This window comes from Monoraphidium neglectum, assembly GCF_000611645.1.
Source record: "Monoraphidium neglectum strain SAG 48.87 unplaced genomic scaffold scaffold00234, whole genome shotgun sequence".
NCBI classification, from domain to species: Eukaryota; Viridiplantae; Chlorophyta; class Chlorophyceae; order Sphaeropleales; family Selenastraceae; genus Monoraphidium; species Monoraphidium neglectum.
Window position 1 is genome coordinate 17244 of NW_014013394.1, and position 17394 is coordinate 34637.

Consider the following 17394-nt stretch of genomic DNA (forward strand, 5'->3'; position numbering starts at 1 on the left):
CACACACACACACACACACACACACACACACACACACAATTCCTTGCGGGCATGCACACATGTGCAAAACACACACATACACATACACGCACACACACGTGCACACCCTCGCACACGCACGCACACAACACATGCATACGCACACACGCACACACAAAAACACACACGCACATTGCACTCTGCTCAGGTGCGGTCGGTCGCCGACGACCACGCGGTGGCGTCGCTGCTGCTCAGCCGCTTCAACTTCCTGCGCCGCCCGGGGCTCCACGTGGTGCACATCGCGTCGGAGATGGTACCTGTGGCCAAGGTTGGAGGCCTGGGGGACGTTGTCACAGGGCTGGCCAAGGCGCACCAGCAGAGGTGAGGAGAGGGGAGCTCAAGGGTATCAAGAGTCATTACGAGCGGCGCTTGCGGCCCGTCGAGCTTCAAACCAGTGGCCTCGACTGTGGTGGAGCATGGAGAGATTCAAGCGAAACGGGTCCCTGGTTGCAGCCCTGCCGGCATACGCCTGAACGGCAAAGTGCATGTTTAAGTCGCACACCCCGCGCTTCCCTTGTCGCCAATCCCCCGCCCCCCAGCGGCATCCTGTGCGAGGTGGTGCTGCCAAAGTATGACATCTGCAACTATGCGGCGCTGACTGACCTGCGCGTGCTGCGCGTGATCAACGTCGAGTACGGCGGAGCCAGCGTGCCCACGCGCGTCTGGAGCGGCGTCTCGGAGGGGTGGGCTGCTAGAACGGGGGCGACGGGTGCGGGCGAGGCCGGGCTGTCAGGACTTGGGATGCGCCACGACGATGGCAGCTGGCTAGTTGCAGGGATGGTGTGCTGGTTTGACGATTGCGCCCTGGCTCTGTAAGCAGCAAGTGCAGCGAGACTAAGACGCACCCCAGTTTCGGCCCTCCCCCACTCCCTTCTCCCCTTGCGCTGTTGTCCGCACCCCCCCCCTCCCCCAGGCTGCCTGTCTACCTGCTGGAGCCCGAGAACGGCTTCTTCTGGCGCAAACAGTGAGCAACTGTTCCGCGCCTCCCTTGGTCTACCTGCGCGCAGCCGGCAGGGTGCATGGACCTTGCGCAGTTCAAGACTTGGGTTCACCACGCAGCCAAATGGGCCTCCAGCTCGGCCCCGGTCCTGTCAATTCTGTCCTTGCCTGTTCCTTGGCCGGGCTGCACATCATGTGTCAAGAGCCGTTGTCCTTGCTGGCCGGTTCCCCGCCAACAAGCCCTCTTCCGCAGCCCCGTGAATCCGGCACTATGTTTATCTTCGTGACAGGCGCCCCGCCCGCTGTCCTGCCAGCCTTGGCCCCTCCACGTCTGCCTTCAACCAACTCCTCCCAGGTTCTATGGCGCCAACGATGACCTGGAGCGCTTCATGTTCTTCTCCCGCGCCGCCCTGGAGTGGCTGGCGGTCAGCGGCAAGCAGCCCGACATCATACACCTGCACGACTGGCAGAGCGCCGCCGTGGTGTGCACACACGCGTCCGCCGCGCGCTGTTTGAGGATCCAGTGGGTACTAAAAACGTGGCAAGGGGTTGAGTGGCGCAACGCGCGTGCATCTTTCAAACTGCATGCAGCCAAATAGCCAAGGGCCAGCAATACAACCGACTCTGCCCGATACCTTTGGCGTGTTTGCGCCGAGCGACGGCGGCTGCCGCTGTGCCCTCGTCTGCCCTCCTCCTCCCCTCCTCCCCAGGCCCCGCTGCTGGCGGAGGAGTACCGCGCCCGGGGCTTGTCGCGGCCGCGCTGCGTGTTCACCATCCACAACATCGTGAGGGCACGCGGTCCGCGCCGCGCCCGGCGCCCGCTGCCGTGCAGTGCTCGCCGGTGGCCAGCTGGGACGCTGCCTCGGCCACACGCTGCTGATTGTTGGAATTTCTCGTATTAGGAACCACCACCCCCTCTGAACAAACGCATGCAGCATCACGCCCCCCCCCCCCTCCCGTCCAATGCGTTCCTTGTGTCCATCGATGCGAGCGCAGGCTTTCCAGGGCTGGCTCTCCCCCGACTTCCTGGCCAATGTGAGCCGCCTCCCGTTGGCCCCAGCCGTCACGCCAGCCGCCGCATGTCACGCCATGGGCCGCTTGCTTCTCCTCGCAACCCCCGTTCTCATCCGCTTGCCTGGGCGCATGTGCACCCCCATCCATCTTTCATCCTGCACCACGTGGTTGTCCCGCCACCTGCGCCTTGCAGGTTGGCCTGGACCCCCAGCGCATGGCCCAGCCGTGGCACATGCTGGACGACAGCCGCCCCGGCTTCACGCCCGGCCAGCACGACTGCAGCCTGCTGCGCGGCGCCGTCGTCTTCAGCGACCGCACCACAACAGTCAGCCCCACCTACGCGAGGGAGGTCTTCACCCCGGAGTTTGGCATGGGCGCGCAGGCGCGTCCCAAGGGGGACCCAGGGGCAGCCGCTGAGAGTTGGTGAAACAGGGAGGCCGCGGCACTCGGCGGGCAGCACACACGGCCCTTGAACGCTCCCCCCAAGCTCCTGCCATTGTTGATGCATGGGCCTCATCTGTGCAAGCCCTTATGCTCGTGAAGAACAGAGCCTTAACCTTACCCTCCAAACGCCGAACTCCTGATCCGGCAGGCCATCCTGTCCCAGCACCGCCACAAGTTCAGCGGCGTCCTCAACGGCATCGACCACGAGTCATGGTGCCCCGAGCACGACGCCTTCCTGCCCGCCCGCTTCTCCGCGGCCGCCCCCGCGGCCAAGGAGGTGTGCAAGCGGCTGCTCCTGGAAGAGCTGGCGCTGCCCTACGCGGCCCCCTCCTGGGTGCTGGCCGAGGCCGCCGCCGTGCAGGCCGCCGCGCTCAACGGCAGCGCTGCGGCCGCGGCGGCGGCCGGGGCGGCAGAGGCGCCCGCGCAGCCAGGGCGGCCGCTGCTGGCGGTGGTGTCGCGGCTGACAGTGCAGAAGGGGCTGCCGCTGATCCTGCACGGCATCAAGACGGCCATTGCGCGCGGCGCACAGGTGCGGGCATTAGTGACGCAGCCGTCTGCGAGGCGGTCATAAGCGGTTGTGCGCCACCATCGGGCTGCCTGGCCACCCGTGTTGCTGCAGACGTGGCCGATCCTGTTCCTGTTGTCACGTTTGCAATCCCTCTCACCCTGCGCAACCGTTGCACCGACACCGCGCAGGTGGTGGTGCTCGGCACCGCGTCGGAGCCCGAGGTGCAGCGCCAGTGGGAGGACATGGCGCGCGAGTACGGGCGCGGCGGCGACGCGCGGCTGGTGCTGCGCTACGACGAGGGCCTCGCCCACAGGATCTACGCGGGGGCCGACATGATCCTGGTGGGCACAGTTGGGACGCCACGCGGCGGGTTTGCCTGCACGACACAGAACATGGGTGCAGCGGGGGCTTCGATTGCAGTCGGGAGCAGATCCTCGGGGGCGTCCAGCTCGCAGCGCTGCAGGCTTCCCCCTCATGTGCGAAGGCGGTTAAGGGGCTGGTCTCAACGCGCCCGGGCAGTCAGGGCTGGATCCTCCCTCACCCCAGCCCGATCCTGCGCCCCCGCGCCCTGCCGCCCCGCGGCCCCGGGGTGCCATGCCGCGATGGCCTCATGCGGCGCGCCGCGCCCCACGGCCCGCGCCCCCGCCGTCGCCCTCGCCCTCGCCCCAGATCCCCTCATTCTTCGAGCCGTGCGGCCTCACCCAGCTCATCTCCCTGCGCTACGGTGGGCGCGCAGCACGCCGCCGCCCCCGCCCGCGCGCTGCGCTGTGCCCCACAGATGCGGCACCCCAAAGCCCTGCGGAGTGCAGCCCTCCTCCTGTTGGCTCCCTGACCCCCCGGCTGACGCTGACGCTCCTTTCCCATCGCTCCACCGCGTCCTGCGGCTGCCCCTCCCAGGCACCGTCCCGATCGTCAACCACACCGGGGGCCTGGCGGATACGATCCGTGACGTGGCGGACCAGGGGGTCCCCGACCGCGACAGGAACGGCTTCGTGTTCAGCGGTGAGGGCCCAGCAGGCTAGCACTGTTTTGCTCTGGTGCCGATCGGCCCTCCACGCTTTGCCTCTTGCTGGCCGTTTTGCTGTGCCTGCTCACTGCTGGCGGCTTGGTCCCAAGCCACCTCTGCTGGTGCGCGCAGCACCCTCGAACCGGCCGCCGTTCATCCTCCTCCTGACGACCCTTCCCGACCCGCACTGCTTCGACCCGCTCAGGCCGCGGAGAGGCAGCCGTGGAGGCGGCGGTGCACCGCGCGATGGACGCGTTCCTCAAGGGCAACGAGTGGTGGCGCAGCGACCTGGTGCCGCGCGCGATGCAGCAGGACTGGAGCTGGTCGCGCTCCGCCCAGTCGTACCTGGACCTCTACAGGGGGTGCCTCTGAGCAGATCTCCGGGCCCGCTCCAGCAGGCGCATGGCTCGCTGCCGCGACAGGGCCGATTCTGCCCTCCTCGCAGCTATGCCGTGCGTGAGGTCAGGGCGCACGGTTGCGGGGCGCCGCGGGGTGCGCTCGTTTGAATGTCGCAAGGCCTCCAGGCCGCCGTGGAAGACGGCCAGTCGTGGCCGGTCAGAGTGTGTTTGCTGGCTGGTGTGTCAGGGGCTGTGCGATGCAAGGGGCGGGTTGTCAGGCTGGGGGTGCTCCACCATGGTCACCTGCGGAGGCTGCTCAGCGCCCAGTCAGGAGTGGGGACAAATACACGTGGGCTGGCCCCTGCGCGGGGATGTGGCACACTAGTCTCCTTTGTGCCTGCCCTCCTGCAAGATGATAAGAGCAATGCAGCTCCAACAGACCTCTTTGTTCTTTGAACTTGTCTCGTGAACACCCCCAGCTGGCGCCCACGCACCCTACGGGGCTTGACTCATCTTGATGCCTTACAACTGCCTGTTGCGCGTATGTTGGCTCCGTCTGCCTTGCTGGTAGGCACACAAAAGCATTTAAGCCTTGGTACTGGTATGGCTGTTGCCGCTCATCACTGAATCACACACTTTCCATTCCCGCATCCACTATTGACCCCCAGCCGCAGCCGCCGCGATACGCGCGGCCAGGGCTGAGACGCTCTCCTTGCGCCTGGGGCAGGCTGGCATGAGCATTCAAGCTCATTCGCCTGACAGTCATAGTCCAACACCCTGCATCTGCTAGCTGCCCCAGCAGCTTCATCACATCAACTCCCCTGCGTTGGTGTGAATGGCTGCGCAAGCTTGTTGTCGCTGTTCAGGTTCTGGCCTGCGGGGTTCCTGCAGGGATGCCTGGACCTCCTGCCTTTGACGAGCTGCCGCGCACTTTGTTGACTTTGGCAGCCCACATCGCAGCACGTGTGTACGTGTGTGCGTGTGCGGCACCCAACCCTGGACGCTTTGCGCTGTACAATCAATTTGCAAGTGCCAACGCGAAACGGAGTCGCGGCCGACGGCAAACTGCGGCCACTACCAGCTCTGGGCTCGCGGTTGTAGCTGCCTTTCACGCCCGCATCCATGGGTAGAGCAGCTGTGGTAACGTACTTAATGGCGTCGGCGTCTATCGTTGGTGTCTAAGTGGGTGCACTGGGTTCAGACGCTATTACAAAACCAGAGTGGTGGTGCTTATCGGATCCACGATGGAAGTGCGGCTCACACACTTCGCTGGTTGGTCATGTACTGCAACTGAGCGCAAGCTGCAGGGGTCCTGAAACACCTCATACAACAGTCACGATAAACATCACCCTTCTTAGCTATCATTGCTTGGTAAACCTTACATACAAGCAAGCCCTTACGTCAGGGGTAAATCATCACGGAGCTTATTGCTGCCTGCTCTGGTGCACCAGCGACGCCTGTTGGCGGTCGAGCGTGTGAGCTTCAATGCCAGCAAGCGCGCAGGCACCACGTCTGCACTGTTCGAAGGAGATTGGCTAGTTAGGTCACCCTGACCCATCGCTGTTGAATCGACTGTTTCCAATTGGTGGACGCGGGCCTGTCTGTGGGGTGCCTCGGTGCAAAGCGTTGGCTCAGCAGCACCCCACATTGGAACAGCAGGGTACCCTCCCCTGGGCAGCTTTCCACATGAAACGGCGGCCGTCGGGTGTCAGGCCGACCCATGTCGGTGTGGCAACTTGGAATAGTGCAGAATTTCTAGTTCGACCGTGGCATTTGATCTCCGCGTACCTGTGGGTCACTTACTTTTCGTGCGCAGTCGCTCGTTCCCTGAAAATGCAGCAATGTGCTTGCGCAGACGCTCATGATGATGGCAGCCTAGTTTCAACACCTGCACAATCGCTCATGCGCACAGCAGCGGCAGCGGCAGCCGCATCGCATGACGCACCCGCATCAGCAGGAGCAGTCGTCGGAGGCGCCACTCCAGATGGCCCTGATCCCCAGTCCCTTGTACACAGCAGCACTGATGAAGCAGCTAGTTTACCGCCTTTGAAGCTGGAGGATCTGCCATGTGCGGCCGAGCTGCAAGGCAAGCCCGCAGCTGAGGTCATCGAGCAGCTGCACGCCGCAGCAGTGGAGCAACGGCGCGACATGTATGTGGACCCTGCAACTGGATACTATGTTTTCACGGCATTCGCGCTGAAGCGGCGCCCCTGCTGCGGCAACATTTGCCGGCACTGCCCATACAAGGCCGAGCGGGAGGAGAAGGAGCGGCGACGTGCCGCGAGGGACCGCGAGCGCAGCAGCGGCATGGGCGACGAGGGCGCTGGAAGCTGCGGCGGTGACGACGGCGGCGGCGGCGGCGGTCGCAGCGGCGGCAGCGGCGGCGGCGGCGGTGCTGGCGACGTTGGAGGCGTCAAGCGCAAGGGCGGGCTGTGGTCTTTGTTGGATTGGTGAGATGGCGTGAATCCCCCATTTATGTGATGGCCACTTACAGCAAATGGGTAGCAGTTGCTGCTCATTGTAAGAATCTTGTACTCTTTTGTCAACTCCCAAGATTTTTTATTATCACTCTCATCTCTGTTCTTACTACAACCCTGTCATCAAAGCGGCGCACTCACATCGACGATGCCCAATGGTCTTCAGAATAACATGAACATTTGCGAACAACATACACAGCAACCAGGGCAGCAAATGACCTCGCAACCACCAACTGCATGGGCATGACGACACAGAAATGAAATTGTGCGCAAGCAGATCCAGCGCGTGTCCACCGCCACTCGATGGCAGCCGTTTGTTGCCAGCTGTGAGAGACACAGAGATGTCTGAGCTTTGCACCTTCTATAAGGTGCACCACACACTCTTGTCCCCAAGTGCCACTCTCTACGTATCTTGATGATGTGTCTGCTGGAAGCCGCAATCTCAATGCAAATGCAGACTTTGAACGGAGTGCAACAGGCACAATGCAGTGGGTTCAGGAGAGGCATCACATCATGGACAACCCGTGGAGCTACGTCATAGAATGTTGATCAGTCAGTAGACCACAGCACAGCACAGGTTGAGGCAAGCCATGCAAATGCCGAACTTTCACCGCTGCCACCTGCAGGTGACAGGTGACCATGCGCATAGTGTGGGTTGCGCCAGTGCAACAATTCAAAATATCGTGTTTGTGGCCTTCCCAGGACAACTCGGCCATTGTGGCATCGTGCTGCTGTTGCTCGTTTCTTTCATCCATATCAACTCTTGCACTCACCGGGGGGCTAGATCTGCTGCCAACGCGGGTGCCGACATGGGCAATCCATCTCCGTGGCAGCTGGGATTCGGCCAGCTGCCTGATTTTGTTGTGGGGTCCATCAAGTCGCGTGTGGATCGGGAGTCGTGGCGCCACTTCACCTTTGCGTGCCAGTCGTCTTGCGCCGCTTCCTACGCGTGCCGCCGGCATGTGAGACTGTACGCTGACAGGGACAGCGGAGTGGTGGTGCCAAGCATGGCGCGCTTGGCAACCTGCTTTCCGGCTTTGGAGCAACTGACATTGGATGACGACAAGGGCGTGGTTGTGGCAGCGCTCGGCTGCCTGCCAGACGGCGCGCTGCCATCAGTGCGGCAAGTAGAGGGTGGCTACTACGAAGGCCTGGCGGATGAGGAGCTGCAGCAACTAGTGCGGCTGTGCCCAAAGGTGGAGAGGGTCGTCAAGTGCGCTGTGACGGCCACAGCGGCTGTGCTCCCGCTGCTGGCGCCGTGGGGTGGCAGCCTGCAGAAGGTCTCCTGCACAACGAATTTCGGCCGCACCCAGTGGGAGCCCCGGCAGATTGCGGCCGCGTCGGCGGCGCTCACGTCCCTGACAAGGCTGCAGGACTTGGAGATGGACTGCGGGGAGGGACGCGGCGCCATCGTGCTGGCTGCCGCGCTGCCCGCGCTGACCTCCCTGACGCGCCTCAATCTCGAGGACTGGAGGTGAGACAGAGCGGGCCCAAGTCGACAATCGGCCGGCATCGTTCGCACTTCGGCCTGGCATTGTGTTGCCCGGGCCTTGGACTCGGCCCCCTGCATCTCTCGCGTGTATGGTAGCATGGGCCGACGCTCAATTTGACACCTCCATGCCGCGCCCGCAGCTTTGCGAGCCTCGCACTCGTGCTGCACTCCTGCGCGGCGAGCTGCAGCGCGCTGCGGGCGCTGCAGCTTGGCCGCATGTGGTCGGAGGCGCGGGGCCACAAGGCGTGCCTGGACTGGAAAGATCACGACTGGGCTGGCTTCCGCGGCCTTGAGCTGCCAGGCATCACAAGCCTGACGCTCTGGACCAAGTAGGTTTCATGGCAATCGCCCAGGGGTTTGTGCCTGTCGTCTGCGCTTGATTGCGTGTGCATGCGCATGTGTGTGCGCAGCATTACGTGCATGCGCATACGCATCAGCACGTGCCCACCTGCATGACTCATACCTGGGTCTGCGCACCGCACGCAAATAATGGGAGCCGCCTGCATGGGCGCATCCACCTCATCGCGCTCACAAGGACACTAGGGTCAACCCAACCGCAACGCCCCCGCCCCATGCTCAACCTGCGCACCGGTGCGGCATCCAAGTGATTGGGGCAAGAGCATCTCGTTCGACACCGAGGTCACCTTGTCAGCCAACTGGTTTGCTCAAGGGGACATCGGCCTGCACACACTCTTCCCAAGCCTGGAGTCCCTTGTCGTGGACGACGATGACCCGTACGGCTGCGGCCTGGACATAGACGCCGGCGCTCTCCCCACGTTTCACACCCTGCGGGAGCTCGCTGTGCCAGCGTTCTGCTGCCACTCCTCCGGCGACGGAGCCCGAGGCCTTCGTTTCGCTGGCCCCCAAACTGGCTTCGCTTCACGTCAGGGAGCTCCCCTTCTCGGACCTGGCGCCGCTCGCCAACCACCCCACCCTCGAGAAGCTCACCCTGAGCGGCTACCACGAGGAGGATGCGGACCTCGCCAGCCTGCCCGCATGCGAGTCATCCTGAGCAGCCTGCCGCGCCTGAGCAGCGTGACGCTCGAGGGCAAGGGCTGGAACCTGTGGCCGTGCCGGCACAACGATCCGTACGCGTGGGGTGCGGCGCTGCTGCGCTCGCTCGCAGCGTGGCAGGCGCGCGGCCTCAAGGAGCTGTTGTATGATGTGGAAGAATTCAGCTGCGCCGCGCTGCCCCTGGGCTACGTCCTGCCGCGCCTGGCGATTGAGCTGGGGCCGACCCTGGAGCGGCTGGAGCTGTACCCCTGCCGCCTGCCGCGCGCGGGCGGCGGCGGGGGTGGCCTGGCCGAGGGCGTTCACGAGGGCGGGCTGCGGTGCTTGCCGCTGTTCCAGCGGCTGCGGTACATGGAGCTACACATTGAGGCTGAGATTGGGGAGGGACGTGTCCGGCTGCCAACAGCAAAAGAGTGCATAGAGGCCCTGGTGGCGCCGCTCGTGTCGTGTGGGTGTGTGGGTCCCTGCCTGCGGGAGCTGGTTGTGAAGCTGCCGGCCCGCGACGTCACCAGCGGCGTGTGGGCGCACTGCGACAGGCTGAGCGCCCAGTGCCCTGGCGGCGTGCTGCGGTTCAAGCCTGTGTAGATTGTGCAGGTTACCGTGGGCGTTCCATGCCTTTTGTTGCAACCCTTATGATGTGCGCTTGTATCCTTGTTTTCAATTGAGGTTGGATTCTGACAATCATGTGCCTTTTGCGCATACAAACAGGTGGGGCCTGTAAGTATGATTTACAAGCACCGTTGCCAAGTAACAAAAACCTGATTCGCATATTACAAAAGGTTGCATCGATCACGTTGCAATCTTGCTGACAGCGTTGTCTCACTTGGCTCTTGCAAATTGCTGCCAGCAAAGGCACCAGGGCCGCATCTGCCCACCACAATCACAACCACCCAGCTGCCCTGGGACCTGGCGGGCGCCCAAACGCAGTGCTCGCCAACAGCACACGGCGACACACAGACCGCGCAGCCCCATGGGGCGCCTACTCACCCCACTGACGGTCAGCGTCCGCAGGTCGTCGCCCCTCTCGACCTCCAGCCCGGGCTGGTGTGCTGCGGCAATTGGTCAGTGTGTCTTGACATCATGACAACAAATGATTGATCACAAAGAATATTTCTCTGTGAGCGGAACAAAGCACAGCACACATCAACAAACGCGATGCAACTCCTGAACTTTCACTGCAGGCACTGAGTCACCTGTCGCGGTGACCACGGTAGGTTGCGCAAAAACACTTCAAAGATCTTGTTTCTGGTGTTCCCCGGACAAAATCCATCGTGTCGCCGCGCTCTCTTTCACTGATTCCATCCATTTCTAATACCAACTCGTGCACTCACCGGGGGCTACAGTAGATCAACGAACGCGCAGATGTTATCATGGGCGATCTGTCTCCATGGCAGCTGGGATTTGGTCAGCTGCCTGAAATTGTCATTGAGTCCATCAAGTCGCGTTTGGACGGGGGCTCGTGGCGCCGCTGCAGCGTCGCGTGCCGGTCGTATCGTGCCGCCTTCAACTCGTGCCGCAGACAAGTAATGGTGTTCGCCGACAGGGAAAGCGGCGTTGTGACGCCAAGCGTGGGGCGCTTGGCAACCTGCTTCCCGGCTTTAGAGGAACTTACACTGGACGACAACAATGGCGTGGTCGTGGCGGCGCTCGCCTGCTTGCCAGGCGGTGCGCTGCCCACGGTACGGCACGTCAAGGGCCCCTATTACCGGGGTCTGGCAGATGAGGAGCTGCAGCAACTTGTGCGGCTGTGCCCCAATGTGGAGACAGTTGTGAGGCACGCTGTAACGACCACAATGGCCGTGCTGCCGCTGCTGACGCCGTGGGGGGCCAGCCTGCAGAAGCTGTCCTGCAAAGCGTTGCTGTTCAGCCAAAGCGAGCGTGAGCCGCAGCAGATCGCCGCCGCGACGGCGGCGCTGGCGTCCCTGACAAGGCTGCAGGACTTGCAGATGGACTGCGGGGAGGGGCGCGGCGCCGCAGTGCTGGCTGCCGCGCTGCCCGCGCTGACCTCCCTGACGCGCCTCAGCCTCGAGGACTGGAGGTGAGACGGAGCACGCTCGGGGCGTCAGACGGGGGTGGTGCATTCGCACATGAGCCTGGCGCTGTGCTGCCCAGGCCCGCCACCCCGCGTCTGTCCCAAGCATGGTAGCACGGCTGACACTCTGCTCGGCACCTCCATACCTTGCCCGCAGCTTTGCCGGCCTTGCGCAGGTGCTGCGCTCCTGCGCCACCGGCTGCCGCGGGCTGCAGGCGCTGCAGCTCGGCCGTATGTGGTCAGAGGCGCGGGACCGCAAGGCAAGCCTCGACTGGAAAGATCACGACTGGGCTGGCTACCACGGCCTGGAGCTGCCGGGGGTCACCAGCCTGACCCTCTGGACGGAGTGAGATACAGAGCGATTGGCTGGGGCCACGTGCCCGTCGTCTGCGCTTGATTGCGTGCATGCGTGTATGCATATGCGTGTGTGTGTGTGTGTGTGCACGCGTGTGTGTGTGTGTGTGCGTGCGTGTGCGTGCGTGTGCCTGTGCGTGCAGGCACGCGCGCATGCGTGCGTGTGTGTGTGTGTGTTTGCATGCATCCGCATGACGCACGCCATGGTCAACACACTCCAAGACTATCATGGCGGCTTCCTGCATGCGCGCACAAGCCTCCTCGCGCTCACATACACGCTCATGTGCGACAGTCAGCACGATTGCGACCCCCCCCCCTTGCGCAACCTGCACACCCGCGTGGCGTCCAGGGACTGGTGCAACGGCGTCCCAGACAACGAGAAGGTCACCTTGTCCGCCACCTGGTTTGCGCGCGGCGCCGTCGGCCTGCACTCTTGTTTTCCCAGCCTCGAGTCCCTTACCGTGGACGCCGAGGGTATCTACCGCTGCGGCCTGGACATATACCCCGGCGCCCTCCCCACCTTCCAGAACCTACGGGAGCTCACTGTGAACCGCTTCTGCTTCCACAGCTCCCCACAGCCCGAGGCCTTTGTTTCGCTGGCCCCGAACCTGGCCTCCCTCGTCGTGAGCGAGCTGCCCATGTCGGACCTCACGCCGCTCGCCAACCACCCCACCCTCGAGAAGCTGACCCTGAGCGGCTACCAAACAGACACTCTGGACGTCGAGGGCGTGCCCACGTACGACGCCATCCTGCGCAGCCTGCCGCGCCTGGGGCGCGTGACGCTCGAGGGCAGGGGCTGGAACCTGTGGCCGGGCGAGGCCGACGATCCGTACGACTGCGCCTCGGCGCTGCTGCGCTCGCTGGCGGCGTGGCGGGCGGGGCGCCTCACACAATTCGTGTACGAGGTGGCCGAGCCCGACAGCGCCGCGCTGCCCCTGGGCTACGTGCTGCCGCGCCTGGCGGCCGAGCTGGGGCCGAGCCTCAATTGGCTCGAGCTGTACCCCTGCCGCCTGCCCCGCGCGCGCGGCGGCGGCGGCCTGCCTGAGAGCGTGCGCGAGGGCGGGCTGCTGTGCCTCCCGCTGTTCGAGCGGCTGCGGTACATGGAGCTGCATGTGGAGGCTGAGATGGACGAGGGGCCTGTCAGGCTGCCCATCGCGAAAGAGCGCATAGACGCCCTGGTGCAGCCGCTTGTATATGGTGGCTGTGTTGCGCCCTGCCTGCGGGAGCTGGTTGTGAAGCTACCGGCCGGTGCGGTCACGAGTGGTGTGTGGGCGCACTGCGAAAGCATGAGCGCCGAGTGCCCTGGTGGCGTGCTGCGGTTTGAGCTGGTGTAGATTTGAGCTGGTGCAGATTGTGCATGTTGCCTTGCCTCCAGGCGTTCCATGCCTTGCTTGCAACGTGCATGATGGACGCTTGTTGTGCTGCTTTCAATTGAGGTTGTGTTGTGCCAATTATGTGTGTCATGCCATACCGTCAGGTGGGGCACTTGGTGTGATTCAAACGCACAGCCATTGCCAAGTAACAAAAACTTATTCACACAATCAAAAAGGTTGCATCAATTGCGTTGCAATCTTGCTGACAGCATTGTCTCACCCAGCTTTTGCAAACCTCCTGCCAGCAAGGCACCAGGGTCGCGTCTGCCCACCGCAACCACAAACACCCAGCCGCCCCGGGACCTGGCGGCGGCCCAAACGCAGAGCTCACTAACAGCACACCGGCGACACACCGGCCGCGCAGCCCCGCGACGCCCCTACCCTCCCCTGGCCCGTGCTGATTGGCCAGGTGCAGCAGGCAGATGAAGCACATGTGCACAGACATGTCTTTCAGGCGGCTCGCGGGGCTCTCCTTCGGCACCACCTTGAAAGTCCACCGGCTGCTCGGCAGCTTCCTGTGCCGCCCCCGCAGCTTCCGCACCGACGGCGCTTGGCCCGTCGCCGGCGCCGGCCCGCAGCACGCCGCCCCAGATGATATCTTTGAGCTTATAACGGCATTGTATGTATCGCTTCCCTAGGTGTTCCCCAACCCTAAACTCTTTGTATCAGGCTTGTCGATATCCTTGAGTTGCTGAACGACCGCACACTAGGTGTTCAAATTGTCGCAACCACAGCAATAGTAGCCAGCTGCAAGTTGTTTTTTGAGGTGTCTTTTGTATCATAAAGGGCGCCGCGATAAAAGCACGAGCGGGCGCAACAGACGAGCAGGGCTGTGATGAGTTGGAGCGATGCACCTTTGCACGGGCAATCGCGAATGTCAGTCTTGACATCATGACAGCAAATTAAATATTCTACAAGAATCTTGCTCTGTTAGCGGAACAAAGCACAGCACACATCGACATATGCGATGCAACTCCTGAACTTGCACTGCAGTCACAGATCAACAGAGTCACCTGCGCGCAGAGTCACCTGACCAGGTGGTGGATTGCGCCAATCCCGCCAAAACACTTCAAAAACTGTTTTTCTGGTATTCGCAGGAGGACCACCACTGCGGCATCGCGCACGCATACTGTTGCTAATACATCTCATCCCTGCCAACTCGTGCCTCACCGGGGGCCAGATCTCCCAACACGCCGACATGGGTGATCCGTCTCCATGGCAGCTGGGATTCGGTCAGCTGCCTGTATCTATTACTGAGTCCATCAAGTCCCGTTTGATTCGGGAGTCGTGGCGCAGCTTCAGCTTCGCGTGCCAGTCGTCTTGCGCCGCTTTCAATGAGTGCCGCAGGTATGTGAGAGTGTTCGTCGACAGGGACAGCGGCATTGTGACGCCAACCGCGGCGCGCTTGGCGACCCGCTTCCCGGCTTTAGAAGAACTTACACTGGACGACGACAATGGCGTGGCCGTGGCAGCGCTTGCCTGCCTGCCAGACGGCGCACTGCCCACTGTGCGGCATGTTGAGGGTGCCTTCTTCGAGGGCCTGACGGATGAGGAGCTGCAGCAACTTGTGCGGTTGTGCCCTGATGTGGAGACGGTTGTCAGGCACGCCGCAACGACCACAACCGCCGCGCTTCCGCTGCTGACACCGTGGGCTGGCAGCCTCCAGAAGCTGTTCTGCCCGGCGATGACGTACGGCCGGAACCATTGCGAGCCGCAGCATATCGCCGCCGCGTCGGCGGCACTGGCATCCCTGACGCGGCTGCAGGACTTGGAGATGGACTGCGGGGAGGGGCTCGGAGCCGCCGTGCTGGCTGCCGCGCTGCCCGCGCTGACCTGCCTGACGCGCCTCAGCCTCGAGGACTGGAGGTGAGCAGGCCCGGATCAACAGACGGGCCGGCTGCGTTCGCACATTATCATGGTGTTGCTGCGCTGGCCTTGGACTCGGCACCCTGCCTTTGTAGCTTGCATGTAACCACGGCTGAGGCCCTGCTCGGCAAATCCAAACCGTGCCCGCAGCTTCTCCAGCCTCGCGCTCGTGCTGCGCTTCTGCGCGACCAACTGCGGCGCGCTGCGGGCGCTGCAGCTCGGCTGCATGTGGTCGCAAGCACGGAGTTACCAAGGCGTGCCTTGACTGGGAAGATCACGACTGGGCTGGCTTCCGCGGCCTGGAGCTGCCTGGCATCACCAGCCTGACGCTTGACACAGAGTGAGTGTCAGGGCAACTGCCTGGGTGGCCCCCAGGGGGGTCGCCATGGCGTGCCTTTCGTCTACGCTCTACTGGCGTGGGTACCCGCATGTGTGTGTGCATCTGCACGTGCATGCGCATGCGCATGAGCACGCGCCCACCTGCATGTATGGTAGTTTGGTCTGTACAACGCGCGCAAATCGTGGGGCCCTGTCTACATGCGCTCGTGAGCCTCCTTGCGCACGCATGGACACTCATGTGCAGTAGTCAGCACAATCGCGCCGCGGCCGCCCCGTGCTCACACCGCCCACCGGCGCAACGTTGCAGGAACTGGGGCGGCACCATCTCGCACACCATTGACGTCAGGTTGGCCGCCAACTGGTTTGCTTGCGGCCCCGTCGGCCTGGATACCGTCTTTCCAAGTCTCGAGTCCCTGGATGTGGAAACCCGAGACGTCTACCGCTGTGGCCTGGACATCGACCGCGGCGCTCTCCCCATGTTTCACAACCTGCGGGAGCTCGCCGTGCCAGGGTTCTGCTGCCACACCTCACCACAGCCCGACGCCTTCCTTTTACTTGCCCCCAAGCTGACCGCACTGCAAGTTAGCGAGCTCCCCATGTTGGACCTGGCGCCGCTTGCCAACCACCCCACCCTCGAGAAGCTGACCCTAAGCGGCTACCAAGAGGACACCCTGGACGTTGAGGGCGTGGCCGCGTACGACGCCGTCCTGCGCAGCCTGCCGCGCCTGAGGAGCGTGGCGCTCGAGGGCAGGGGCTGGAACCTGTGGCCGGGCCAGGCCAACGAGCCATATGAGTGCGCCGCGGCTCTGCTGCGCTCGCTGACGGCGTGGCAGGCGCGGCGCCTTACAGAGCTGGTGTACATAGTGGATCAGCCCAGCTGCGCCGCGCTGCCCCTGGGCTACTTGCTGCCGCGCCTGGCTGCCGAGCTGGGGCCGAGCCTTGAGCGGCTCGTGCTGGACCCCTGCCGCCTGCCGCGCGCAGGCGGCGGCGACGGCGGCCTGGCCAAAGGCGCTCACGAGGGCGGGCTGCTGTGCCTGCCGCTGTTCCAGCGGCTGCAGTGCATGGAGCTGCACGTAAAAGCTGAGTTTGAGGAGGGGTCTAGAAGGCTGCCCATTGCGAAAGAGTGCATAGACGCCCTGGTAGCGCCACTCGTGTTGTGTGGGTGTGTTGGCCCCTGCCTGCGGGAGCTGGTTGTGAAGCTGCCGGCCGGTGCGGTCACGAGTGGTGTATGGGCGCACTGCGAAAGCGTGAGCGCCCAGTGCCCTGGTGACGTGCTGCGGTTTGAGCTGGTGTAGGTTTTGCGAAGTGCGTTGCCCCAAACGGATTATGCCCTTTTTTTGCAACGATTATGATGGCCTCTCAGTGCCTTCCTTTCTAGTTGTGTTATGCTATTCTTCTTTGTTTGATGCCACACAAACAGGTGGAGCAGTGAGTGTAATGGACAAGCACAGTCATTGTCCAGTTACAAAAACGGTGGCATCAACCAAAACGGTGGCATCAATCATGTTGCAATCTTGCTTACATGAGATTGTGTCACCCAGCTGTTGCAAATAATCTGCCAGCAATTAAAGGCTCCAGGGCCGCACTTGCCCGCCGATTCACAAACTCCCAGCCGCCCTGGGACCGGACGGCGGGCCAACCACGGCGCTCGCGGACAGCACAAACTTACACACACAGACAGAACAGCCCCACGGCGCGCCTACCCTCCCATGGCCGCCTGCGGCCGCCCCCTGACAGTCAGCGTCCGCAGGTCGTCGCCGCTCTTGACCTCCAGCCCGTGCTGGTTGGCCAGGTGCAGCAGGCAGATGAAGCACATGTGCACAGACATGTCTTCCAGGCGGCCCGCGGGGCTCTCCTTTGGCACCACCTTGATCACGTCCCGGAAGTCCACCGGCTGCTCGGCAGCTTCCTGCGCCGCCCCCGACGCTTCCAGGCCGACTTGAGCCTGCCCATCACCGCCGCCGGCCCGCAGCACGCCGCCCCAGATGATATCTTTGAGCGCGTGCACGTCCACCTGCTTGCTGGCGCGGCTGTAGCTGACCCCGACATGCGCCACACGGCGCGGCGCCTGCAGCAGCTCATGCTCGGGGTCCTGCTCAAGGCCATCCCCAAAGTCACCGCCCGCGGCGCCGCCGCCAAAGCCTCCGTCCCACCCACCCCCC

At 63.3% G+C, this 17394-nt stretch overlaps 7 protein-coding genes across 7 annotated transcripts in view; all 7 read left to right on the plus strand.

The window, feature by feature from the left end:
- Positions 1-4322, plus strand: part of MNEG_2146 (hypothetical protein) — a gene marked incomplete at both ends in the record, with an annotated part of 6428 nt that extends 2106 nt beyond the window's left edge. Inside the window, 12 exons of the mRNA XM_014049376.1 lie at positions 188-360; positions 579-722; positions 953-1003; positions 1334-1460; positions 1689-1763; positions 1975-2013; positions 2186-2341; positions 2585-2965; positions 3133-3285; positions 3614-3668; positions 3842-3946; positions 4156-4322. Coding sequence (XP_013904830.1) covers positions 188-360; positions 579-722; positions 953-1003; positions 1334-1460; positions 1689-1763; positions 1975-2013; positions 2186-2341; positions 2585-2965; positions 3133-3285; positions 3614-3668; positions 3842-3946; positions 4156-4322 — 1626 coding nt within the window. The remainder of the gene's footprint in view (positions 1-187; positions 361-578; positions 723-952; positions 1004-1333; positions 1461-1688; positions 1764-1974; positions 2014-2185; positions 2342-2584; positions 2966-3132; positions 3286-3613; positions 3669-3841; positions 3947-4155) is intronic.
- Positions 4323-6436: 2114 nt separating this feature from the next.
- MNEG_2147 (hypothetical protein) lies at positions 6437-6742 on the plus strand (the record flags this gene model as incomplete). Its single annotated transcript, XM_014049377.1, has 1 exon — positions 6437-6742. The coding sequence occupies one exon, from the start codon at positions 6437-6439 to the stop codon at positions 6740-6742; it is 306 nt and encodes a 101-aa protein (XP_013904831.1).
- A 1030-nt stretch (positions 6743-7772) lies between these two features.
- Positions 7773-8590, plus strand: MNEG_2148 (hypothetical protein; the record flags this gene model as incomplete). The annotated part of the gene is made up of 2 exons (XM_014049378.1): positions 7773-8239; positions 8398-8590. The coding sequence occupies 2 exons, from the start codon at positions 7773-7775 to the stop codon at positions 8588-8590; spliced, it is 660 nt and encodes a 219-aa protein (XP_013904832.1).
- A 663-nt stretch (positions 8591-9253) lies between these two features.
- MNEG_2149 (hypothetical protein) lies at positions 9254-9853 on the plus strand (the record flags this gene model as incomplete). Its single annotated transcript, XM_014049379.1, has 1 exon — positions 9254-9853. One exon carries the CDS (start codon positions 9254-9256, stop codon positions 9851-9853), a length of 600 nt encoding a protein of 199 aa, XP_013904833.1.
- Positions 9854-11061: 1208 nt separating this feature from the next.
- MNEG_2150 (hypothetical protein) lies at positions 11062-11650 on the plus strand (the record flags this gene model as incomplete). The annotated part of the gene is made up of 2 exons (XM_014049380.1): positions 11062-11306; positions 11458-11650. The coding sequence occupies 2 exons, from the start codon at positions 11062-11064 to the stop codon at positions 11648-11650; spliced, it is 438 nt and encodes a 145-aa protein (XP_013904834.1).
- A 285-nt stretch (positions 11651-11935) lies between these two features.
- MNEG_2151 (hypothetical protein) lies at positions 11936-12988 on the plus strand (the record flags this gene model as incomplete). The annotated part of the gene is made up of 1 exon (XM_014049381.1): positions 11936-12988. One exon carries the CDS (start codon positions 11936-11938, stop codon positions 12986-12988), a length of 1053 nt encoding a protein of 350 aa, XP_013904835.1.
- Positions 12989-14711: 1723 nt separating this feature from the next.
- MNEG_2152 (hypothetical protein) lies at positions 14712-16527 on the plus strand (the record flags this gene model as incomplete). The annotated part of the gene is made up of 3 exons (XM_014049382.1): positions 14712-14893; positions 15111-15233; positions 15540-16527. The coding sequence occupies 3 exons, from the start codon at positions 14712-14714 to the stop codon at positions 16525-16527; spliced, it is 1293 nt and encodes a 430-aa protein (XP_013904836.1).
- Positions 16528-17394: the final 867 nt, after the last annotated feature.